Source organism: Cydia strobilella, chromosome 8, assembly GCF_947568885.1.
Source record: "Cydia strobilella chromosome 8, ilCydStro3.1, whole genome shotgun sequence".
Lineage (NCBI taxonomy): Eukaryota > Metazoa > Arthropoda > Insecta > Lepidoptera > Tortricidae > Cydia > Cydia strobilella.
In genome coordinates this window covers 17,471,389-17,497,923 of record NC_086048.1, presented here as the reverse complement: position 1 = coordinate 17,497,923, position 26,535 = coordinate 17,471,389, and the positions used below count along the sequence as shown (strand labels likewise).

The window sequence follows — 26,535 nt, the reverse complement described above, 5'->3', positions numbered from 1 at the left end:
TATTAGTTGTTGTTAAGGCTAAGCTTCACCTCCCCATAAAGATAACCAATTAGGATGCATTTTGATTCCTTAGATCTTAGTTTGCAAATTCCGGCCGTCACAATACAATGGACTGCAATAAACTTTACCTTTTTTATTCAACACCCACATTTTTAAGTGCCATGCTATTGGTCATTACGTTTATAATATCGCCTGACTGACTGCAAGACGTTTAAACGATTTTTGCGGTGGTTGACTGCCAATGTCCTCGATTGTATGTCGCTCAGACACAGTCAGAAAGGAAGAGCTTCACTCCTGCTCTACCGGCCTTCTGTATGTGGACTGTGGAGTATGTGCACAAACACAAGAGATAAAAGCGACGAAAGAGATCAAGACCTTACTTACATTTTCCCATTTATCATCGATTTCCGTACAAAAAGAACAGCCTACAACGAAATAAAATAAAAAAATCGGCCAAGTGCGAGTCGGACTCGCGCACGAAGGGTTCCGTACCATTACGCAAAAAACGGCAAAAAATCAAGTTTGTTTTATGGGAGCCCCACTTAATTATTTATATGGCACTGTTATAACATTAAATTATAACCATGAATAATTCAGAAACCAAGCATCTCCGCAGGGCGAAAGTTGGAGGGGGGGTTCCCCCCTCACCCCAACCTCCCCCACACCCCTCCCGCCCTTCTATTAGGGCGACTTATTTTAAGATTCTTACTGCCACAAGTCTTGATTTGTTTAGTGATCGGTCTAAATAGTAATAAATTTAATGGTAATATTTTATTTGGAGAATGAAAGAACCACAATTGTACGTCCAAACAACACCATGGCCAACCGCTGGCTTGACAATGGGTACCATATTCTTATAATTAAAATCAAATTTAGTAAACAGTAAATAAACAACACATTATTATGCCCTTTTCTGTGATCATAATAAATATGGAAAATGATTTGTATGTGCAATAACAAAAATAAAATAAACTTACAAAGAAATGCCCCATTATTTCTTAAGTAGTAAAGTCCACGGCCACCAAATAAAATTCACTGTAAACAAAAAGAAAACGAAAAATCACTAGCAAATGTATATAAAATTAAATTAAATAAAACTTTAAAGAAATATGAATTTAATTGGAAAGATATAAAGGATAAGGGTCTAAGTAAATAAAAAATCAAGCTGTTATTTAAGAAACTCCCACCTAATACTTATTTATATTTAAATATGTATATCGATACTTACGTATGATTTTTAATCCAGCAGGCACCTTATAGTTCCAGACACAAAGCACTTTCCTTTCTGTCACTAGAAACTGTTAACAAAATACATGGTGAAGCTGGAGCTTGAGCTCAAGCTTAATCGGTCCAATATTTTCACTCATTTTATCATATAAGCCGCAATATTTTTGAAGCATGTAAACCAAATAATTAATTCAACAAACAGACAAACAACAAATCAATCAAGATATGCGTTCCGGTTTACGTTTTAAACCGTCATTTATCGTGTAAATTTCTAAATATCCCTTGATATAAGTTTATAGATCGTGTGTATCTTAAAATATTTTGTTAAAAAAATGCTTCTTTAAAATATGTTATAAGTTAATAATCACTTTGGAAGTTAATATTTTTGAACAATCTGGGGCTCCTTGGTATTGTGCATTTACGTACAATGAAACGAAGCGATGATGACAATGACAGTGTGCGAACGTTTAGAAATCAGAGAAATATTTATATTCTACCTTTTTATCTGTACCTTTCTGACAACCAAGATTATTTTTTTTCTTATTTTCTCTTCTTCAGATTCTTATCACTGTTCAGTTTGCTCTTCAGTCTGCTGAGCAAAGACTATAATACTCACTAGGCTGCTGAGTCTTGATTTGGTCTTCATCCATCTTTATCGCATAAATCTAAGTCACATAACAAATTTCGATGTTCTATGATAATCGATTAGCAGTTTTCTTAAAGAGCTAGTCGATTTCTGACATATCGAATTGATAACAAATCATGCAGCCCTCCTCCCTCCGCCCCTCCCTAGTGATAACATTGCTGGTGAGGCGAGTGCGTAGGTGTTGTGTTGTGCGAATAGCCTGGGCTAGCTGTCTGTCTGTTGCTTAGCGGCTATCGCAACGCAAGTATCACAATATATAATCAGTTGCTACGTTTATACACTAGCAGGTTGACGTCCAGTGTTTTCGTTTATTTACACCCTTCCATTAAATTAAATCAAGTTTCTTTTCGATAACTTTACAATGGCAGAGAAGCAACTGAAAAACAGAGTTTGCATAATCGGTTCAGGAAACTGGTGAGTTTCAGTGTCTGATATATAATATTCATTATCTTTGTTTGTTTTTCGGTGAAACTAATGGGCCGTGTAAGATGATTTTATAACCTTACGTTACAGTTTTGTGCGATGACATAACGGTCGTATATACTTCTATCTATTAAATTTAGCCATTCGGAAATGCAGTTTATTTCTGACCTTCTGCGTTTTTGCACCTTCACATAGGCTGCATAGTAAACCTTGTTTATAGGTCAATTTAAATATCGCCAAGTAAAATAATATTTTTTATTGAACAGGGGATCAGCGATTGCTAAAATTGTTGGCAAAAATGCGGCCCGGCTACCTAACTTTGAAGACACAGTTACAATGTGGGTGTATGAAGAAATGATAGAAGGGAAGAAACTAACAGAAATCATTAATGAAACACATGAGAATGTTAAATATTTGCCCGGACACAAGTTACCTGAAAATGTTGTAAGTATTCTTTATGCATAAAGCATTTACCGGGTGTGTCCTGTAACACGAGCAAATAATTTAAATAGATAATGCTCAAACACTTTTGTTCAATAACTTTTTAAATTTTTAGACCCCATTTTTCATACTAATTAAATATTATCTTCAATGTATTATAATCGCTGATGTGTTATTGATGTTGCTCGCCACAGTTTAAACAATGAAATTCACAGTACATTGCGTCATAGAATAAACTTTAAAGTGTGCTAAAAATCAAAATACATGTTATTTTAAAAGTCACTGAACAAGTGTTGGTCAGTTTGAGGAGTACAGCCTACAGTAGATTTTTTTTTTTATACCACGTCGGTGGCAATCAAGCATGCGGCCCGCCTGATGATAAGGTGGTGATTTTCTGCTTGTGGCCACAGACGGTATAGTTGAAACTATTTGACACATATATTATTTTGCAAAACTACAATTATTAAATTAAGGTATTTATTTTATTGTCTTTATCATCTTGGAAAATTTTTCTAAGCATGCTATATGTCATTCACTTTTTACTGTACTGATTCAAAAGCTTATTTTCAAAATTAATACGCCCCTCATATTCATGTTAACACTAAAGTGTTAATGAATGAAATTATTTAATCCAGAAAATATTTCCATATGCGGTTAAAACATTTAAAACTAATTAATTACATAATAAAATATGATTAAATTAAATTAAGATGTACACAAACACAAAAATAACATTATTAAAATTATGATTGTTTGCTTACTTTAAGAACAGCAGTAAATATCAATAAATATGTTTATGTTTAATGTTTCCAGTTAGAAGTCCAAGTTTGATGACTCTAATAAGATTCTATTTAGAATCATAACTAACTTGATCACTCTGTTCACAAGAACTTTTGTTAATTTGTATTTTGTCAATTTAACATTAAGGCCGTTCCATCGGTTTGCCGCTGTCTCGTTCACATTTCGCATGAAAGAACGGGAAAGATCACGCATGCCAAGTGACAATTTTGATCGAATTTTGTCGATTTTTATTTATTTTAAAAACGTTACCCTACAATATCGAAATTCGAAAGCTATGAAATTATTATTTAAGTTAAGATTGTTTTTTCTTCTTTTTTTGTTTATAGTATCACATAATAAATAACCGAGTAAAGTTGGATTAAAAGTCCGAGTTAGAGGTTACTTTGGGAATTAATTGTATCGAGCGAAGTGTCATAATTCGTGTATTGGAAGCTATGATATTAAAGATATTATAGTCAAGAACTACATATATTTTTTTCACGTCTAAGAATATCAGCACCTCTTAGAAAAACATGATCATATAAGGAGATTTTTCGCCTTCTGGCTCAGGGAACCGCCTTAAAACAATTTCAACAGCAAGAATTATAATCATAACAAATTACTAGGTATTTATTTTATTGTCTATTGACAGTTATACATAATTTTGCATTGTTGTTTGTTTTTCAAACTTCAAACTTCGAATATCTTTATTGCCAATATATTACATTTACATGGAATATAGATCCTGTAAGGGAACAGCAATTGAATCTTATACCTACATAAGCATATACAATTTAACCTTATACATTTGTCATTATTTTCTTAGATATTTTTGGGTGTCGCAGTAAACAAAAGATACAGTTTGGGAAGTCCTGCTTTAACCCTTAACAATTTTTAACGTGTCAGAACGATTGTTGATAAAAATTCAGTTGTAAATTAAAAACCTCAAGGTCGTTTTATGGCTGGCAAATTTTGACCCCTGGGACTTGGGTTAATAGCGCCTTATTGACTACCAATCAAAAAGTTACCATTCATCAGAAACAACATAAAGTCCCAGGTTAACGTTCTAATTTCAAACGTCGTCCTTTGGCACTGCATGCGTTCCGCGTGCCGCGTGTGACATCTATTTCAGGCCTACTACCTTACGCGTTACGCGTTCACTGCCAATGTCGCTCAACACTCAATGTCTCGTTATGTAACTGCCGGCTACGTAACTTATCTATTTGTATGCATAACAGTAATTAAGATGAACGCTAAAAGGTAAAATGGGGCTGGGACATTTCAAGTTAATTTCACGAAAACAGAAAAGGAGATTTATTTTTAGGGTTCGGTACCCAAAGGGTAAAAACGAATAGGTAGTAGCTTTGGTTTGAAACCTTCGGAGCGCTCGTCCGAAGTCCAAATTTCTCTTGACTATAGTTTACCTAATTATATACCTAACTATTATATAGTCTAAATCTTCATTTATTGTAAAGGCGATTACTAATTAGGTACCTTATGACAATATTAATAACACGTTAATCGTAATCGAACTTAAACTATCGTGAGACATATTTCAAAATATTTAGATAAGTACGGTTTTCGGTTCGGTTTCGGTACGTTAATCGTAATTTCATCAACGTCATCATGTAATACATTATGGACAATATTGTGTTCCAATGTTGGACATAGGCCCCACCACTTCAGTATTCAAGGGGGCTTTGGTTTTAGTAAAAGGACCTAATCGTAACTTTCCCGAGTATCAATGACATAATTCCATGAAACTAGGTACAAATGTAGCTTATACCTATAGAATGGGAAGAATCGAGTACAAAGTACTTTCTGACTAAGATAAACTATCTGTGAGCCTTAATAAGTACGTCCGCTTGTAAATCCATATAATCCTGGTATTGTCAAATTTTGCGTAGGCATATTGGATAACAAAGAACTGGATTGTTTTGAATTGATAAGCTTAAATATTAGGTCTTGGTTGTTTTCTATGCTTGTTCATATATGCTGTGTGCCTAGCAAGTTAATTGATCGACGATCGATTGATCGACGTCGAGCTAGACGTTTTTACTTTCCCCACTTCCCGCCGCACTTCCCACATAACCAACAAAGAACTACCTAGATTTAGATACATGAAGTGACATCGTACAAATTAATTATCCATACTTTCCTTTCCGCCAGGTTGCCATTCCAAACGTAGAGGATGCGGCGAAAGACGCGGACATCCTTATCTTCGTGGTGCCCCACCAGTTCGTCAGGACGATTTGCTCCACCCTTCTCGGCAAGATCAAGCCTACGGCAGCGGCGCTGTCTCTTATAAAGGTAAGATAGGAAAGACGCGGACATCCTCTCCGTGGTGCCCCAGTTCGTCAGGACGATTTGCTCCACCCTCCTCGGCAAGATCAAGCCTACGGCAGCGGCGCTGTCTCATAAAGGTAAGGTAGGAAAGACGCAGACATCCTCTCCGTGGTGCCCCAGTTCGTCAGGACGATTTGCTCCACCCTCCTCGGCAAGATCAAGCTTACGGCAGCGGTGCTGTCTCATAAAAGTAAGGTAGGAAAGACGCGGACATCATTTCCGTGGTGCCCCAGTTCGTGAGGACGATTTGCTCCACCCTCCTCGGCAAGATCAAGCCTACGGCAGCGGCGCTGTCTCTCATAAAGGTAAGGTATGAAAGACGCGGACATCCCCTCCGTGGTGCCCCAGTTCGTGAGGACGATTTGCTCCATCCTCCTCGGCAAGATCAAGCCTACGGCAGCGGCGCTGTCTCTCACAAAGGTAAGGTATGAAAGACGCGGTCATCCCCTCCGCGGTGCCCCAGTTCGTCAGGACGATTTGTTCTACCCTCCTCGGCAAGATCAAGCCTACGGCAGCGGCGCTGTCTCATAAAGGTTAACTATAACTACATGTTCCATTTTCAAGCGGTTGTCAATAGTTTTCTGATGCCATGAAATTGCATTGTTACCTAAATACCTAGTCATTATGGGTGACAATATCGTTTTAACCTCAAAAATGGGGGTGTTAAATGTTTGACGCCAATGTCTGTCTGTCTGTCTGCCTGTCTGCCTGTCTGTCTGCCTGTCTGTCTGTGGCATCGTAGCTCTCCACGGATGGACCGATTTGGGTGAGTTTTTTTTACGTGAAAGCGACTTTCGTTGCGGTGGTGCTTAGCTAAAAATCGATCCAGCAGTTTGAAGAATTGTGTCTAACAATGGCACACAATGGCCGACCGCTCGTACAAAAGAAACAATGGCTTTTGTTTAACAGATAGATAGATAGAATACTCATTACTACTACTATACTATACTATACTATTGGCACACTTCAGTAAAAGATACAGCTTACAGAAACAATTGATTAAGGACAGAGAACAGAACAGATTAGGGTCTTAGACGTAAAAATCATTTAAGAGGATACAGACTATACAAAATGTTCAAATATAGGTAAGGTATAACCATCATTGGATCTTACGCTTATTAGTCTACTAGTCTTCAAGTAAGAAAACATACTAACATTAATTGTAAATGCTGAGAACTGAAATAATTTTGCTTTCGGTACGGAACCCTTTACTTTAGTTACCCTGTCTTTTCAAGAGTTGGGGTATTTAAAAGCAACGGCTATTAAGACTGCTGGCAATGCGGTTAGCCTTGGGCATTTTTTATTTATTCCTAACGAAGGTTGCCTAAAAATACGATACCTATTTAACTGTAATCACTCCTTACAATTTTAGAATATTTCATCTCGTTTCGTAAAGTGGACGTCATTCATAGTGGCCATGAAATTTTGCGGCTGGGTGGTCAATGTTTTGTATTCTGTTATAACCTTATACGTTGTTCTTACAACTGAATTGCTATCATTGAAACCTTAGGAAGTAATGTGATTTGGCAGGGCTTTGACATAGCGGAAGGCGGTGGCATTGACCTGATCTCGCACATCATCACGAGGTGCCTGAAGATCCCTTGCGCGGTGCTGATGGGTGCCAACATCGCTTCCGAGGTGAGTCTTAATTTTATTCTATTGAGAAAGAAACAGTCTTAAAATAAAAATATGAGCAACTTAGCTAAGAGCTACAATTTCGTTATATAAAGCACGAAGCGCAAACTTAAACGAGACGTAGGTTTTGGTGGTACGAATCGATTCTGAAAGATTTTTTTAGTTCTGTTAACCACCAGAGTTTAATTAATTTTAGGATTTTTTCACCACACCAGCTTGAAAAGGCTCTCGTTGTAGCTTTGTACTTCAAAAATTGATAAGAAAGTTGTATTTTATCCACATGTGAGGCAAAGTAATCTGACGCAAATTTTGAGTTGTTTTTATTTTGTAAAAATTACAGTTGTTTTAGTATTCCGAGATAACTTCTTACCTTTATTTTGTTTGTTAATTTTGTTATTGAATCATGCATGCACTTTGTACTGTTGGACTTCATTAATAAAGTAGGTACATTTTTATCAAATAATATAATACCGATATTGTTATTTATTTCATTGAATCATGCTGACTTAATGGTCTTGATATTGTTTTCGGTTACCGCGATAGTTAATCATGAAATAAAACTATGAAAACGGATTATATCGCGTACATTGAATTTATAATACATCCCGACGTTTCGAACCCTTTCTGGTCTGCAGTCTGCGAGCATGTCATGGATAAAGCCGATCACTCAATAAAGTTTGATAAGCCTCTGGTTCTTGCCAAGGAGAAGCGATACATACCCAGAATGCTGCGCGAGGCCATTGAGATTAGGAAATATCCAAAATTCCAAACTTTAATAGGAAAGATGGCTTTTCTCTACCACCAGCTTGGGATCCTGTAGTCCGTCTGAAAAAGGAGCAAGCGAGACATAGACTGTGAGACATTCTGAGTATATTATGTTTTGAAAAGATGTGTCCCGCCGAGTTTGTCGCCGGTCCCATATTGGGATACCCTCCTACAATTTAGGAGGGAATTAAGTCTTCTCGGGTGTGTGTAGGGTTGGAGCCGGCGTAGCTTTATCGCGTATATACACTACCGCTCAAAATTATTTAAGCACCCGCAATTTTCACCATACAATTGTATACAAAAATTATTTTCAAAATCATGTTCGATCGCAGGAAAATGACTCTCTTACATGTTGGATTGAAGTTTTATTTAGGTAAATCCCTCAGCCTCAAATTTTTGCCAAAGACATCCTTTAAAATTACAAAATAAAACGATTTTGTACAGTCGCCATCAGATATATCGGAGCGGCCGAGGCGCTCAAAAATATCTGAACACGCACTAACGTCTTGACAATAGAGGCGTGTTCAGATATTTGTGAGCACCTTGGCCGCTCAGATATATCTGATGGCAACAGTACTGGAAAACTATTTATGGATTTTTTTACGCTTGCCATTTGGTAAAAGGCAATGTACACGAATATTCTGCACATCATTTTGAAGCTCGATATGTCTGTTAAATTAAAAAAGTAAACTGCACAAAAAACTGTTACCCGACCGCGACTTAGCGGTATAATTCTGAAAGTCGATTTTGTATACCATTGTATGGAAAAAATTACGAGTGCCTAAATAGTTATGAGCGGTAGTGTATATATCTTTACTTGAAAATAGTTGTATTGCATAACTTGAGTGATCTTTTAATTAAATGTCGTCAAGATCCAATTCTAAATTACACACGACACTACTACTGACTTTACTGACGATTGTTTTGTTTACGGGGTAACAAAACAATCAGCGGATCTTTTTACCTGACCGGATATTAATATGACGTTCACCAACAGGTAGCCGAGGAGAAATTCTGCGAGACGACGATAGGCTGCCGGGACGTGATGGTCGCGCCGACCATGCGCGACATCATCCAGACCGACTACTTCCGCGTCGTTGTCGTCGACGACGAGGACGCCGTTGAGATCTGCGGTGCGCTCAAGGTAGGATATACTAAAAAAAAAAACAGGCAACTCGGCCATCCTGACGCATAAACGCGTCCCTGCGGTCACTGTCGTTTGGGAAGACATCGTCGAGGACACATCAATTATTTTCATACACATTTAAATTGTTTCACTGGTTAATTTGAATAAGTAAATCAGAATAAATAATGATAACATTCTGTTAGGTGCACAACGGAATTTAGCTGCCAGTAGATATAGTGGAGAAACAAACAGCAAAGTTTGCACTGCGTATGTTTTCGTACTCATATTTACTTTGGAATGAAATTTCGTTTACGCAACTGGTTACCGTGCGAATTGCTACGTTGTAATTTCAAATCTTCCCCTTTGACTTAGAGTTTCAAAGCGCGAAATTAGCTTCATAATTTGTTCTAAAAGGAGAAGTAGTTCTAACTTCAAACAACACGTGACTTATTATTATTTATTATTAAATGAATAATGTTTGTTATTATCAAGAATCGATTCGTACATTTTGATGAATGTTATAATATTCAATCCACCGAAAAGTAAAAAAAAAATTAAATATTATTTCGTTAGAATTCTTTGGTGTTATTAATATTTTGGTATTATTAATTTATATTTTTAGAAGTTCATACCATACTTATTTATTCGAATTTAATTGTGAGATCAAAATAATTAAATGGTTCAAAAATCAATGCAAATTAAATTTTCGGGGATTTTTTGGTGATTTTCGTTATCGGGTGTTCTGAAGCCATTCCTAAAATGTATGTCAAGTACATAAATGCAAAACTCTTTAAGATTAGTTTTACCCTGAGTTGCTACTAACAGACACTACGAGATGCAATTTTTCACTGATCGGTTGCAACTAGTAGAAACAATTTATTCCAATTAATAAATTGCGCCTGATGTACTGTTTCCTTTCAGACATGTTTGACAATCTGTCTGTTGTATTCTTCCTTAATAGGAAGCTATTAAACCGAGTTAATCTCGGTTTAATAGCTTCTATAACAGTCTTTAATAGCTTAAGGCCACTAGGATTTACAATGACCTTCGCAATACATTGAGATTATATAACGTTGATTCGGATTTATGCTAGAAATGTTCTTCTCTTAATACCTATTACATAGTATGTATAGGAATTACAAGCCTTTGAACCTGTAATGTGCATTCCCTTGAGATTCTATCATCCCAGATGCTTTGAACACTAGAAATAGCATTAATTAATATTTTATTGTTATACTTACCAGGCGGTCTAGCATAAGTTGCGTTCTCGCGCGCGAGTCCATACTTGAAGTCGCGCTAGATGTATGGAGTCGCGCGCGAGAACGCAACTTATGCTAGACCGCCTGATGACAAGTTAGTCAGTTTTTATAATAAATAGTGCATTTCACCTCTTTTGACCTTTGACTACGCGTTGGAAAGTTCAGTTTTCAGAGATAGAACATTCCGTGTACTTCAAACAATAGATAATTCAGTCTAAACAACATCATTTGTGATGCAAAGTACAATAGTCGATAACGCGACGGTGTCTATTCAATTATTATGATCAAGCGGTTGATAACTACGTTGAAGCGCTATTCCAACCAAACAAATAAACTAAATTAAACCAAAAACGTTCCAATACTAACATTAAAGCAACGGTTTAATGTACAATTGTACAGTCAGCATCTAAAGTAACGGATATCTACATATTATTAAAAAATGTCTCTATATACACGGTTTAACACGAGAAAACCGAATAATTTTAACAGCGTATTCCTGACCATATTTGAAGTTAAAAATGTCGTATAAACTTTTCTGTTATTAATTTGCCTAGTTTTTGCCAATTTAAAAAAAAAGTTTTTACTGTTTATTACATAGTGCAAAACGCATTTTGATGGCGATGTTGCCACTATGGGACGTAGTCTAAATATCCTTATTAATAGATATCAAAAAATGACAAGTACCACTTTGTAAAAACTAGCTTTTACGAAAAAAAAAGTAACAATCCATTTAAAGTGACAAGTTATTGTTAAGTTTTAGTATAAGTAAGGATATCTGTTTAAGTTCCGATTACAATGCTGTCCTAAAATTAATGTCTGAACTCCTAGTGGGAATTGTGTTAGGATGCATGCTAAATTTATCTTTTTATAATCTTATCTGTGTATTGTTACTGGCCTGTATCTGTTTTTTCCCCAATAAAGAAAAGAAAATAAAAAGTTTACCAATAACATTTACTTTTAATGTGCAAATACATTAAAAGAATCGAAAAAATAAAACAAAATATTTTTTTTTGACACATTACATTTTTTCCTTCTTTTGGCCTCATAAAAGTGTGGTTAAAATCTTTCGGGTTCCTCGTGAACACCGTGTATAGAACAATTACACTGTGACAGATATCTTAGAACGCGAACTGACCTAACTGTAGAGATATATCTACAAATATTTGTAAAATAATTTACAAATCAAACAAGTCCAGAACAAGATTGAGATTGCCTCACGCAGTTGAAACAGTGTAGCGCTAGTTATTGTGTCTTTCGAATAATACGTGAGTCGTATTCCAATTTTAGCGTCAGTATGACTCACGATAGTTTAAATTAACTTCTTAAATGAGGTAATAAGTAGTGGCAGCTATTTTTGTTTACGATTTAGTACAGAGTCTAGTATATAGGTATGTATGAATGTATGTAAACACTTTATTGTACAGTCTAGGGCATAAATATATGTGGCATTTTCAACCAAAAGGGTACTTATTGTCGCTTGTCAGTAAGGCGCTATTTCCATATAGCTTCAATTATAAATCAACCTTATCGACAAGCGACAATGTGGTACCTTTTAGTTGAAACCTCACATATATACATTCCCAAAGTTTCAAAAATATGTGTACGCTCTTACACCTTAGACAATAAAGTCGTGTTCACATATTTTAGAGCCATTTGTCTGGATCGATATTTTTGCCTTCGACTGTACATGGTAAACACGATAATAACAAAATATACAAGATGCACATGCAGGGAAAACTTCGAAAACGGGGTAATTTATAAAACAGTCCCCCGCCGCGCCGCGCCTGTCTGTGTGTATGTGTGTTCCTGTGTTCGCGATAAACTCAAAAACAGCTGAACGGATTTTCATGCGGTTTTCACCTATCAATAAAGTGATTATTGAGGAAGGTTTAGGTATATAATTTGTTAAGGTTTAATGTAACCCGTGCGAAGCTGCGGCGGGTCGCTAGTATCTACTAAACCGCAAGCACTTCGTATGTTGGCAACACTTACCAAGGCATCTTGCTTACTGTTGCTACCGTAGAAAGCACTTCTAGTTTTCAGAGTTACTCCAATACACCTTACAATGTAGAAAGGCGAACTAAGGCTTATAAGGGATCTCTTCCAGTTAACCTAGTAGTAGTAGTCACTTTCTTGACTATTGTTTACCATATATGAATTACTAATACGCTTCAACATATCTGTTAGAGCCGTTAGTCGAATTAAATAAGTAAGGTCAATGTGGGTAAGACCGTCTATAAGGGAACACCGCCTTCAAGCTCTTTCGTAGCTTTTAACTCTTGCGTTTTGTACTAGCGTTGAAAAAAACAGGAAAATCGGCACGTTTTTTTCAAGTTTCTTTCGAAAAAACAATGCAAATTTCAGTTACAATACTTCCGAAAAAAAGAATAAAGCTGCAGGTAGGTTAAGGTTGCATGTCTAATGTGTTTGTTTATGGCATTGACACTATTATCACTCATCAGTGGCATTGTGTGTGACGTATTTAATTTTTCTAAATAGAACTGGAAAAAAAAACCGAAAAGAACGAAATTTTGTAAAATTCCCGAAAAAAACATTTGATTTTTTCCGGAATTTTCAACCCTATTTTGTACACATACTCCACTTACAGAAGGTCGGTAGAGCAGAAGAAGTGAAGTTCATTCTTTCTGTCTGTGTCTGAGCGAAGTACGTATACAAATACGCGAGTTGCCCTATAACGGTCTTCCCTGCAATAAATTATATATGGTCTTCTCCACATTGACCTTATTAAAACATGTTTCAACTTGTCCAGAACATCGTAGCGGTGGGCGCCGGCTTCGTAGACGGCCTGGGCTTCGGTGACAACACGAAAGCTGCCGTCATCCGACTCGGTCTCATGGAGATGATCAAATTCGTGGACGTCTTCTACCCCGGATCCAAGCTCAGCACATTCTTCGAGTCCTGTGGAGTTGCTGACCTTATCACTACGTGCTACGGTGAGTTATTATACCACTATATCTATCATTTCTGTCTTATTCTCGTTTAGCTAGCGTTCTCAAGTTTCGCTTTGGAATCCAACTCCGCTTTCCAACTTTTCAGCATATATTTTTCTACTATTGAGTACAGGCCTCTACGTTACTCTTGGGTATGGTCCGACCGAGAACACTTTTATTGTCTCGGCCGAGAACGACACCGAGACGGAGACTGAATGGAATTCTCGGCCGAGACCGAGACCAAGACCGAGAATATATAAAATAGAAGAAAACACACGAATTGGCGCAAAAAATGTTATAATAATCAAAATTGAACGATTTATCAGAAAAAAAGTTACCACGTCTAGTATTTAGACAAGTAGTTGTGGCTAAGACGTACAGTACAACAATCAAAATCACAAAAAGAGTCACACCAACCGGGCGATGAAACCAGTGCCGAGAGCCGAGACCCGAGACCACGATCTCGGCTCAATTTATGGCCGAGAATGCCGAGACCGACATCTCCGTCGGACTTTACATGGAAATGATCAAATTCGCGAATGTCTTCTATTCTATTCTTGCTCTTCCTACCTATGTTCTCAGTTTGGGAACTATCGCCTTAGTGAAGGTAGGATTTGCACAGATTGAAACGGAATCATCGAAATATGTAAATGACACCCTTCGACTAGAAATGAGGGCTCGAAAAACTAGCGCTACTATTGGAATAGGTAGTTTGCGTGCGTCTTTTATCGATTTTGCGCACGATTAGGATTCATAAATATAGTTCACGAAAATAAATTACAGAAGACCACGTAATTTGCAAAATAAGTCAGTGAAAGTCAAATATTTTATTGCATTTCATGTTTACATTTGATGCTTATTTATAGATTTAATCAGTCTCAACATGAACCCTGCGAGGGTATAGCAACTTAGCAACATTAAATATAAATACACGATAACAACTAATTAAAATCTTAATAATAACAGTAATCAAAAAACCAGCGGGCGATGGGGTCGTCAAGGTAAGGACACGACAGCGAATAACATATACAACTGATCTCTTCTCTTTTAAATGCTATAGTATGATTTGCTAATGAATTATGTAAAAGTTTTTTTTACCTGTTGGTTTCTACCTGTATTGGCTTTAGAATTATATTGAATTAAGTATACTAACTGAAATAGCAAATGGACCAGTGTATCATTTTCTTATTTGAGTTAAAGATGCTTTTGAAGTACTTTTCTGTTCGCCTCCAAATGTAAAATATCTAAGTCATTTGAAATCAATAAACGCATAAGTCGCATAACAAATTACTATACTAATGAGTCTAACTAATGACATAATGAGTACCACTTTACCATTTTTGTAATTGATTGCATTTATCTCTTCTACACAAAAGAAACTAAAAAGGGTTATCTTGTATGGAAATTTCTCTGCAAATGACTCGTGTTCGTTGATATTGAGTGTAATTCGTTATCGCTAGTGGGGCATAGGTTAGCATGCGGTATCCCGTTACCTTAGACAGGCATTTTATAAGAATATTACTCAAGTCAGACCAAGCTTACTCTGCACCAATATTGGCAGTACCACCACAAACATCAAATTCGTATGTAAAACGTAACGGTGCAGAATTTAACACTTTATTTGAACATTGGTAAACTTTATCTCCATGCAATAACGGCTATGAATTGTCCGAAACTGTGTAGACGATAACACGTTTAAATGTATGATAGCATAAATATTGTCAGATGTTAGTTGTTACTTTCTGAAAAAAAAAAAATACTACGGCGAAGTATTACTAGTTTGAAAAACTGTAACTCGACATCGGATTTCATTCGTCTGTAACATTATTTTTGAGGAATGTAGTAAAAAAAATTGGTAAACTAATTTATTAATCTTATTAGGTACGGCTAACACAACTAGTACCAAATGATACGGAATATTTTCGTCGGAAACTCGGAAGTCGTTTCTGTAACCACCTAGTCTACAAACATGACGTTTTACGAGTTTTTCCATTCATCTTTGTCGTATAGCCGTGTATGTGGTGTGTGAGTAGTGCTCGTATCGTATCTCGAAGGTAAAGTAGAAATAGTTACTAGTTCTAGGTCATTAGTGACGCTGCGCTTTTGTCATTTTCGAGCAAATATTTTGTGGATAAGTATTAAGTTAATTTAGTTATGATACGTTACAAAGTCACAAGTATTGGAAATATTGGAATTTTATGTGATGTTTTCCATATATCCTCAGTATTCCATACAAAATTTGTTTCAATATTTTGACGGTCCATAATGGAATATGATATAATTTAGGGATATTTTTTTAAATGAAATTTTACTCCTAAAATTAGTTAGTTATTAAAAAAAAAGGGTGTAGAATAAATCAATTAAAAGGAATTTGAAATTATTATGGGATACAGCTTTTGCTTGAATACATTGCTTCTACGGCATATAACATAAAAAAAGTGTGAGCGTGTAACCTTTACGCGCGATTGAAGTAAAACTTCTTTGACAATGACGTTTATCGATATGTTGGCACTTTTTGACGTGTGTCCTATTGTGCGTGTGTCACTACTGAGCGTTACTTCCGTCAGAAAAAAAACCGAATTACCCTCTAGTCGCGCCTAAAGAAGTTTTACTTCAATAATAGTAAAGGCATCTATGTATGTCAAATGTTTTAAGCAGCATCCTGGTGACGACACTTGCGTTCGTGGCTGTAAAGTCCTATGCGAGAGAGGATCCCGTTTCCACACACGCGGCAGGTGTATGCTCCCCCAGGTAGGTGGGGGTTGGAGGCCTGCTCGTGGCGCCTCATGCGTTTCTCTTTTAATAAGGAATATAAAATAAACCGATGTAAAACCATTCCCACAACTGTCACGGTTATCTAATCAGTAATCACAGATAAGTTTGCAAATAGGATGCGATGTTTTCTGCAACGTTCTGAAGGTCGATAACGGTCTCAATCCATTATAAGTAGCTTATTATTCGATATTACTGATGTCGGACATGATTGTTATATCTAGACGCTATTCCAATTGCATTTCAAACACTTGGGAGAAACATTTTAAGTGTGATCTCTGGGTACTCATGTTTAAACGGCCACTTTTGGCACGTTAATAATTTATTTGTCCACAAAACTGGTTGTCATAGATAGAATCCCTGAATATGGTATTTATTATTCATTACTGTGATTACCGCATACTTAGGTATATTTCTGTGTATGTATCTGCTAATAAATCATCCTTTAGGACCCACAACACAATCCTTTTTGAACCTACTCTTCTGGTTCAATTTGTGTAATATTGTGCCAAATACCTATGCCATAATATTTACTCATCTTGAGGTCACGTATCTCCTATTTTGCCTACGCCGAGAGCGCGCTAAGCGATAAGAATAGTTTTATTGATAGACATCAATCGATGCCGAACAATATCTAAATCTGACTGTCATCATCATCATCAACCTCCTAGCGTTTGTCCCGTACTGTGACGGGGTCTGCTTTCCTACTTTTTTCCTTTCACTTCGCTCTATCCTGGACATCGGTTTCCGCTAACCCACATGCGTTTAAATCTTTGGCGATGACATTACGCCAACGCTGCCTTGGTTTGCCCCTCCTGTTTGGGCCAGGTAAGGCAAAGCTAAGGGCTCTGTTGCCTACGTATTCTTCAGCCTTCTTTTGTTATGCCCAAACCACCTCAACCGACTTTCTTGAAGCTTATCGGCGACGTCGCTCACTCCGAGGCTACCACGGATGTGTTCGTTTCGAACCCTATCAATCCTGGAGACGCCTGACATCCATCTCAGCATCTTCATTTCTGCCACACGGATGGCTTGAACATGTCGCTTGGTCACTGGTCATATTTCGCCGCCATAAGTGAGGTCCGGCTTTATGATGGTATTTTACACGAGACCTTTAATTTTTATCGGCATCTTACTGTCGCAGGTCACACCAGTTACCTCTCTCCACTTTAACCAGGCGGCCGCAATCCTGTGTTGAATGTTGGTCTCCAGTGAACCGGAATCGTGTACAATGCTCCCGCATTGCATTTAACAATTCTTAACAATATGTTGTTCATTTTTTAATAATCTTTTTTCGCAAACAGGCGGCAGGAACAGGCGCGTGGCAGAAGCGTTCGTGAAGACCGGACGCTCCATCAAGGAGTTAGAAGATGAGATGCTCAACGGACAGAAACTGCAGGGACCCATCACCGCTGAAGAGGTCAACCATATGCTCGCCAACAAGAACATGGAGGCCAAGTATATTTCCCCTCTCTGTGTTTTTATATCGCAGAAACTAAAATGACAGTCCGATTACCTAATCTACTTCCTAATCTGCATGGCTTAAACGCTTCACACACCTTACTTAATTCAGTCACTGACGACAGGGAAACAGCAATACGTAGAAGTGTCAAAAGTAAGGTGTGTGAAGCGCTTTATCTACTAGGGTGACTACTATAGGCCACAACGTAGTAATTGGCCACTCCTAACACATAGGCTTCCATAGGCTCGTTTCTTCCTGATTTGTTAGGAGTGGCCAATTACAATGTAGTGGCCAATAACTATAGCAGTCACCCTACCTAATCTAATTGCCACTTTCGCACAAAATCGTATGTCGTATTAGTATTTAGGAAATAAAAACAGGGTTTAGTGCCAATCAGAACGAGCCGCCTCTCGAGAAAATAGGGTAATCAGGAGATGACTAGTAGGAACTAGTCAAATCAGTTTATGTTTTAGAACTGTCAAAACGATTTGCTAGTATGGAATTTATATGAAACGTTACACAATGACGTCACGGTCATTTCATCTACTTTTTATAGTTTTATCCGATTTATTAAATAGAACTTGTGTTTAAAAATAACTGCTGTCTTATCTCTCTTCTTCTAATTTTTTAATAATTATCTGGTGCTTTATTTCATGCATGGTGTGAAATTATTTATTTTATATACAGTCACATACCCTATTGACGCGCTCGGTCTTTGCTTTCCAAGACTTTCTTTTCTAACTTTTTCCTATTTATCGCCCAAGTCATAGCAACCACGCGTGCGTTTGCCTCAGCCGGGGAACCGTTCTACTTCGCACGGTAAAGATTTAAAAATCCACAGATTATAAATGGTTCCCCTAAGTCTGTAATCTGTGGTTTGTGTTACTTTGGATTTTTTAAACGTTTGCAGCGCCATCTGCGTTAAGCTTTGCGTGTTTATCGTCATTTCCTTGCGTTCAGAGGGTCTACCGCGAACATCGCAAATTGCTGGCATCTTTGTCTGATTTGAAGAGAAAGATGCCCGCAATTTGCGAACTTCCGTGTTCATGGTAGGCACGGTGTATGGAGCCGCCGATACCGAACAAACCCCAATTAATTTAACAAACATAAACAATACACAAACATACAAAACTTTCGTTTCTATAATATTAGTTGTATTGCATTGCCGCCATTATAACAGTACCGAAATAGTTATTCTTGGCGTGTATCCATGTGATGTAAGCGGAGGTCATTCGCCGACGGCAGGAGATTAAATTTTTTGGCATGATTGTATTACTTTACACGTAATAAATGAACATGTTTATGAGATTCCTTTGGACGTTCGGGTGGATTTCCTAAAAGTTAAATTATGCATTTCTTCCATTTTGTGTCAACTAGTAGTTAACTAACACGTGACAAATACATTACTTATGAAACTTCCCAAACAAAAAAAAACTAGCAAACATTTTAACGATGAGAGACGGTTTGGTGTAACCCACCCTTAAAGGGGCCCACTGATTACCAGTCCGCCGGACGATATCGGCCTGTCAGTTGTTCGGAACTATTTGTAGGAACTGCAAAAGTAACATTGTAATAGCATATATTTATATAGGACTACAAACTTACTTATGCAGTTCTTAAATCTTTAAAACGTGACTGATATTGCAATATTTTTAGGTTTTTTATACCTTGATAAGCTAATAACTATTTAAGTTTAAAATTTGAAGCTTGTGGGTCTGCTAGAAGTACCTTAGAATTATGATGATCGTGAGTTTGTGTGTCAGTGACAAAACTAAGGAATTTTGAATTCTTAAACTACAAGTTCAAATTAAATGTTCTTCGGAATATATCTAAGCCATATTATGCCCTATATGTCACTGAAAATTCAGGGTTCTAGCTTTAGCCAGCACAAAATTACAGGACGTCAGAAATGGCTTGAATGGCTTCGACAAAAGGATGGTACGGCCGTGACTTTTGCAGATTCATTAAAAACTTACAATTGGACTGCTATACTTTACTGTGTATTATTATAAAAATGTCTCCAATTGCAGATTCCCCCTGTTCACCTCCGTGTTCCGCATCTGCCGCGGCGAGCTGAAACCCAGCGATTTTATCGACTGCATCAAGAGCCACCCTGAGCACATGTAAGCTAAGCTTATATGCTACTTGTACAATTCATACTAAGCCTCTTACTAGTGTCAAAGGGATTTGAACTTTATATACAGTAGTTAAGTTTCAAATTAAAATGGCAGCATCACGCTCAAGACTGCTCGCGACCATTGGCGTTGCCATTCAAATATGGAATAGTACGATTGATACTATGCGTTTTACTTTACTATATAGTAGACGCAAACCAAACTGACGACCGGGGTCATATCTCTATCTCTCTCACCCTACCTTCGACCACGCGAGCGTGAATGAGAAGTTTTACGACCCCGGACGTCAGTTTGGTTTGCGTCTACTAAAGTGAAAATTGCCATTTAAATATGGACGGTAACAGCTTTTAAATAAGGGTCAAATTGCTTACATTATAATATTTAAATAACAGCGACGAGCTATGCTATCCGCACTAAGAGTGAAAGAGACCGTAATATGATCCCATCAAACTATCATCAGATTGGTTTGTGGTTAGTTGTTTTTTATAGCTCTCGACCATCTTCGCTGCTAGTTAAATATGGGATGTATCTGCTATGTATATGGTTCAAATTCCTTTGACTGTAGTAAGATGCTACATGTGTGAAGTATACATAAGCCATAGTCTACAGTAGAATAGCCTAACCGGCATGCACACTACATTACATGTATATAAGTGTTCGGGGAGTAGAAACGGTGAGTTATTAATTGTAGAAAAGGTATGGTCTAAGAAAAAAATGTACCCCGTAATTGGACAGCCGAAATAGGGTCACTTTAACAATAAGGCTTGTTTCTTTCAGATTTGTTAGGAGTGGCTAATAACTATTTATTGGCCACTACATAGCAATTGGACACTCCTAGCAAATCAGAAAGAACACATACACGGTAACTTTTGATAACCAAAGTTACCGTGTAATGTACGGGGCCCCACAGCGCCATCTTCGTCAGCTGTCAGCACGATTTTTTTCTTCTATTAAATAACTAACTAACTAACTAATCTCTTCTACTATTAAATAACTATTTGGCTGTATCTACTCTCCGACGTAGTTATCATTTACAGGGTGCTAGTACTTAGATTGGTTGGTTATACGTACTTTACGGGCCTGTGCACACCGGGTGCGTGTGCGTAGACGTGCTCGTGCGCGTTGTAATATACAGATTATTATGAGAGACGACACACTGCTTGCGTGACGTGTGCGTGCGCGGCTCAAACATTTTAGCGCACGCGCATGCCACACGCAGCCGATGTGGCGTGGCCTTACGTCGGGATGACTGTTTAAAGATTTGTGCTAAAGCCTCTGATGTCATAGTGGTGATAGTGTATACCTTACGCCAATCATGATCCCTATGACAGTTCATCCAAGTCGCTTTAGGCTCGGCTTAATTAAAAAAATATGTTTTTTACAATATTTTTATTACTTAAATGTTACATTTTTAAGTAAATGTATGTGCTACATTTCCAAAAAAAATGTCAAGAAATATTTAAGGTGACAGCTGCTCCATATTAAAATGAACTGTCATAGGGATCATCATTGGACGCGCGAGGTAGGGTAGGAGTGGCTCGGAAAAAATTGCCGGGTACAGTGGCTCTCTTCTCTCAACCTAATTCCAACATGATAGAGGCGATATTGGAGCGACTGAGCCACTGTTTCCTACCCTACCCTATAGATAGTGACTGACGTAGAAAAACAACAATGTTCATTCGAGCCTTTCAACCTCACTTTTGTGGACACATTTTTGACGTCGGTTGTAAATTTTAACTACATTTTTTGGTTTCTATCTGGAAGTCTTCAAAATCTACTGCCACTTCTACAAAAAATGTTCACGAAAGCGATACGGACCTAACACTAGTAATAAATTGCGCAGTCAAACAAGAACATAGCATGTTAAAATCGTAGCATCGCTATAGCCTCTGGCATTATAGTTATAAATGTATCTTAAAGGCTGGCAACCAGGGAACCGCCCGGTATCCCCTCCGAGGGAAGGGAGGGAAGGGAGGGGGGAAGGGGTATTACGTAAGGCTTTGCTTACCAAAGCCGTTGCTAACTAAAACCCTTTCATTTGGCTTTTTAAGCGCTTCATAATACGGGTAAGCTGATACCAGTTCGATACCCCTTCCTAAAGCGCTAACCTCTTGAAGGGGTATCGATTATAAATTATACTTATCGCTTATTCCATTTTCAACTTTCACTTCTTAAAAATATAATCAAAAATTGCTTGTTTATGTTTAAAGTGACCGACTGCGTGCATTGACAGCACAGATATCATAATTTTTTGAATTAGGAAGGGGATACCCTTTCATTTTAGCGGTATCTCTAAAAAGGTTGTCTACAAAACCGTTGTCAGACCAGCTATGACATACGGGTCGGAATGTTGGACCATCAAAAAGACTCACGAACAGCAATTGCACGTCAACGAGATGAAGATGCTGAGATGGGCAGGCGGAGTAACTCGTTTAGACAGGGTCCGCAATGAGTATGTGCGAGGGTCGTTCAAAGTGGCTCCTATAGATGCCAAGGTGAAAGAAGGACGATTGCGTTGGTACGGGCACGTAATGAGGCGTGAAGAAACTCATCCCATAAAACGGGTCCTTAATCTCCCAGAACAGCCGAAGGGACAAGGCAGGCCACCTTCTACATGGTGGTCTAACGTGCAGAGAGAGGCCCAGAAGCAGAACATTAACCCACAGACAACCCGAAATTGAATTCTTTGGCGCAAATGTACGGGAAGACCCGACCCCAGATAAACTGGGATAAGGGTAGGACAAAGAAGAAGGTATCTCTAAAAAGGAAACCCTTTCCAGAGCTATGTCAAATGAACGGGTAAGCAATTCAAAGGGAAAGCCAATCGTTAGGGCTATTCGATAAACGACTAAGCCATGTTAAGGCTTTTTTCTGGGAAGGGGGGACGGGCCGGGCAACGCACTTACAACCCCTCTGGTTTTGCTGGTGTCCATAGGCGACGGTAAAGAAAAATCATCGGTTTCCTAATACTTACTTACATTTTTCAAAAGAGCTCTCGTCATTCGTCTAGCGCGTATCACTCATATCAATTACCTATAGTCATGTAAAATTTTAACGTATTAGGGCTTAAGTCTACAGGGCCTACCACGACCATTGTGGATCTAAATTTCGTATCATGCCTCTTTCGCTCAAATGTGCCAGAGCACGAAGGCAGATAAAGAGATTTCGAATTTCGATGTGCGCGGTAGCAGTGTTGGCCGTAATCGTCAATGCTAACTAAATTAAAAATTCATCAACTACATTGAACACTAACTCCGCAACTAATCAATTTCATTAAAATTAATAAGAATTGATTTTGTGAGCATGATAATTTACATTTGTCGTCAATGTAATTACCTGTTAGTTACATTAAAAGTTAATTAGATTTACTCTCAATTACAATGACGTTTAGTGTAACTAAATTATTTTTTTCTTGCAGTAATAGTTCTATGTTACACTCCTTGGCTGATCGAAACTGTTTTAAAATGGTGAAATAATAATGGTGTATTTCCATATGTCCCCGCTGGGCATACATGGGAAATGATGCATTAATACGAATCATTCCCATCTGTCCCCGCTTTATATATGGCGGCGGTCACGAGGGCGGGGACAAATGGGAATACATCTTAAAATGTTATGTTCCCATCTGTCCCCACCTGATGTGACAGCGATCATGTGGGGGGGGGACAAATTGGAATACACCTTAAAATGGTATGTTCCTATTTGTCAACGCCGGGCATAGATGGGTACCTATAGGTGCATTCATATGAATCATTCCCATCTGTCCCCGCCGGATAATAAATAAATAATAATAATAAATTTTATAAGACAATTTTACACAGATCCACCTAGACCCAAAATTAGATCAATAAGGCTTGTGTTGTGGGTACTAGACGACGATATATACCCATAAGTTATACGTAGAAAGCATCCATAACTCAGGAACAAATATTTGTGATAAATACATAAATAAATGCCCTTACCGGAAATCAAACCCGGGACCTCCTGCTTCATAGGCAGGGTCACTACCGCCTAGGCTAGGAGGCCGTCAACACCTGATGTATCCAAAATTTAAAAAATGACGCAACTTTTGGCTTTCAGAAGTTGCAGATCTTAAAAACCTTGTTCTTTTTAATTTTATTATTAATGTCAATGACATTTTCAATGTACACTAAAAACTGATTTAGTATTTTAATGGTTTGAAAAACACTAAACATTCAATATTTTCAATTATTAGTTATTCGAAAGAAATTAATATTAATGCAGATTAAATGTTCAATGTAATTGAAAATTAAATTTCCTTCAATTTTTAGTCGTTAGTTTTAACTAACCTTTTCAATCTGTAAATTTTAGTGATCGCCGCTAACTCGGCCAACACTGCGCAATAGGCTGACGGCTGAGGATCTGATCTGATCATCTGCGGAAGCTACTTTTTTAGCGCTATATATTTCTGTTTGATTTAGCACATCTATTTTCTTGTCTGACTATACTTAATAATATTCGCTTAGCGCATTTAAATACGCAGATTACTTTTAAAATGTATGAATGAATTTGTATGAGGCGGTGATAATAATAGCTCCATTCATACGATTCGCTGTTTGTTGTCATTTAAAGCATGTTGTTTATTAATGATTGTTATTAGTTACTGACATCTGTTGTTTTATAATATATGTATATGTCGTTCGCTAATCTCGAGTAGGTAATATACGCCGTGAGCCTACATAAACCCACAAAATCTAACCACGTATTCCTGGTTCTATGAGTTAATAATGTTTCATTAACATAGCGCCAGTCTTGCCATTATAAATTACTCTTTTATTCTCGTGAGTCTAAATGTACATTAAAATGTACATATTCGTTGCAATCTAATTTGAACCTTTTGATGAAACAAATAGAGTAGCATTTCTTTGTTTCACTGCGTTGTAAAACAACGAAATTCGTTCCAATTTACTTATAGAATAAGGTTCAAATTAAGAATTGAAAAACTTTATATGGTGGATCTTACGAGGTTATAATTAGGTAAGTAATATTAATAAATGAATGTGCCATATTGTCTGTTCTCAAGTTCGAGGCAATAACAACTTATTGACAAGCTTTTGCTTGAAAACGGCACATAATATTAACTATAATAAAATTATATGTAGTTTGTTGTTGTGCAGAAAATGCCTTAGGTCAAGTTATAACAACTGACAACGTAGCATAGTTATAGTAGTAGGTATGTCAATCTATAAATTAGGATAGACTTGTCAATTTTGGAAAGAGATATATTTTAAACGTTTTACTTTTTTGTCTATACTATGTAATGGTTCTACTGTAAATCGTGTAGGTAATATAAAACACGACAGTTCAATTTTTTACTTTGCTTGAAACGCTGTCGCCATCGCCAAGTAACGTGTCTTTTATTTTTTAATTACAAAAAGGCAAGCATTTGACCGCAATCTAACCTGATGATAATAATATAGATAATATTTCGATTAAATATCGTGCCATTTAATTTTTTCTATTCCAATTACGCATGGGAGTCTATGGTTAAATATTGTCGGTTTATCAGGCCCCACGGTGTAGAAGTGTAATCAGTTACGATATATTATCTGTGGAATAAGCTAACACTAACCGTTATCTAGTTTCGGCGAGTAGTTGCAACGTAAATGAACAAGCTCTCGAGTGCTTGTTCGTTCAGATAACATTTTATTGATGTTGTGAGTTCAAAGTAGGCGATAAGTACAATATTAGTTAATATTATTATATGTACAGAGAATCGATTATTATATCTTTACTATCCACTTTAACTATACTATGCACGTCTCGCTTTATAAAAGACAAAATGTTTTATCCATTCTTAATGGTAGCTGCCACACACTATGTGGAATAAAATATATTTTCAAGTAAACTATTTTTCATTATCCCATTATTTCATTCTGGTCCTTGTATGTTCCATCCTGTATATTTTGTAGATCTAACATATTTCCATCCCTTAGAACTAAAAAAAACTTTTTCTTTAACCCTTAATAAGGCATAAGGGTGTCAGAAATTATGCATAATTGAACCCTATCACTTTGAAACAAAGTTCAAAATCACGTGGGAAATATATTCCCTCTGCCTTATAAAGGCTTAATAATTTGTTTCTTCATAATGTTTATTTTATTTTTTATTTTCTTTATTTAGGATTACCAACAGATAATACATCTTACATGCTACCATGCTTATGTCACCCGTTGACCACGAACGCTGTAAAGAGTTCGAAACGTCGGGATGTATTATAAATTCAATATACGCGATATAATCCGTTTTCATAGTTTTATTTCATGAGTAACTATCGCGGTAACCGAAGACAATATCATCTTACATGCTCTTAAATCTATATAACAATCATGACTGATGCTTATCTAATTATAGGTAACCACAACTTATATAAGTGTCTTGTACCTGTGAACAATAGTGAACATGCAGTAAACTTGACTTGATGTTGAGTTTTTATTAAACATATCCAAACGAGTTCTATTGGCTATGTGCGAGATAGTTGCGCCAAACATAAGAAAGACGTTAAAATATTTCCCTAAAAAGTTTGCCACAACATGCACCGTGATA

General features: G+C 37.1%; 2 protein-coding genes across 7 annotated transcripts in view; one reads left to right on the top strand and one right to left on the bottom strand.

The window, feature by feature from the left end:
- LOC134743748 (fatty-acid amide hydrolase 2-A-like) overlaps nt 1–1,405 on the bottom strand; it is a 37,508-nt gene extending 36,103 nt beyond the window's left edge. Inside the window, exons 1-2 of one of the 2 annotated variants that reach the window (XM_063677388.1) lie at nt 1,229–1,405; nt 978–1,035 (exon numbers count right to left, since the gene is read on the bottom strand). The gene's annotated coding sequence lies outside the window, so the exon portion shown is untranslated. The remainder of the gene's footprint in view (nt 1–977; nt 1,036–1,228) is intronic. The other variant, XM_063677387.1, reaches the window with a different exon arrangement.
- A 706-nt stretch (nt 1,406–2,111) lies between these two features.
- Nucleotides 2,112–26,535, top strand: part of LOC134743766 (glycerol-3-phosphate dehydrogenase [NAD(+)], cytoplasmic) — a 31,658-nt gene continuing 7,234 nt past the window's right edge. For 3 of the 5 annotated variants that reach the window (XM_063677414.1, XM_063677412.1, XM_063677413.1), the window contains exons 1-8: nt 2,112–2,287; nt 2,563–2,740; nt 5,687–5,827; nt 7,394–7,501; nt 9,261–9,407; nt 13,419–13,602; nt 17,676–17,829; nt 19,864–19,956. In XM_063677414.1, coding sequence (XP_063533484.1) covers nt 2,235–2,287; nt 2,563–2,740; nt 5,687–5,827; nt 7,394–7,501; nt 9,261–9,407; nt 13,419–13,602; nt 17,676–17,829; nt 19,864–19,956 — 1,058 coding nt within the window. In that variant the 5' untranslated portion in view covers nt 2,112–2,234. Of the gene's footprint in view, nt 2,288–2,562; nt 2,741–5,686; nt 5,828–7,393; nt 7,502–9,260; nt 9,408–13,418; nt 13,603–17,675; nt 17,830–19,863; nt 19,961–24,300; nt 25,838–26,535 lie in introns of those variants that run through there. The other 2 variants (XM_063677416.1, XM_063677417.1) reach the window with 2 other exon arrangements.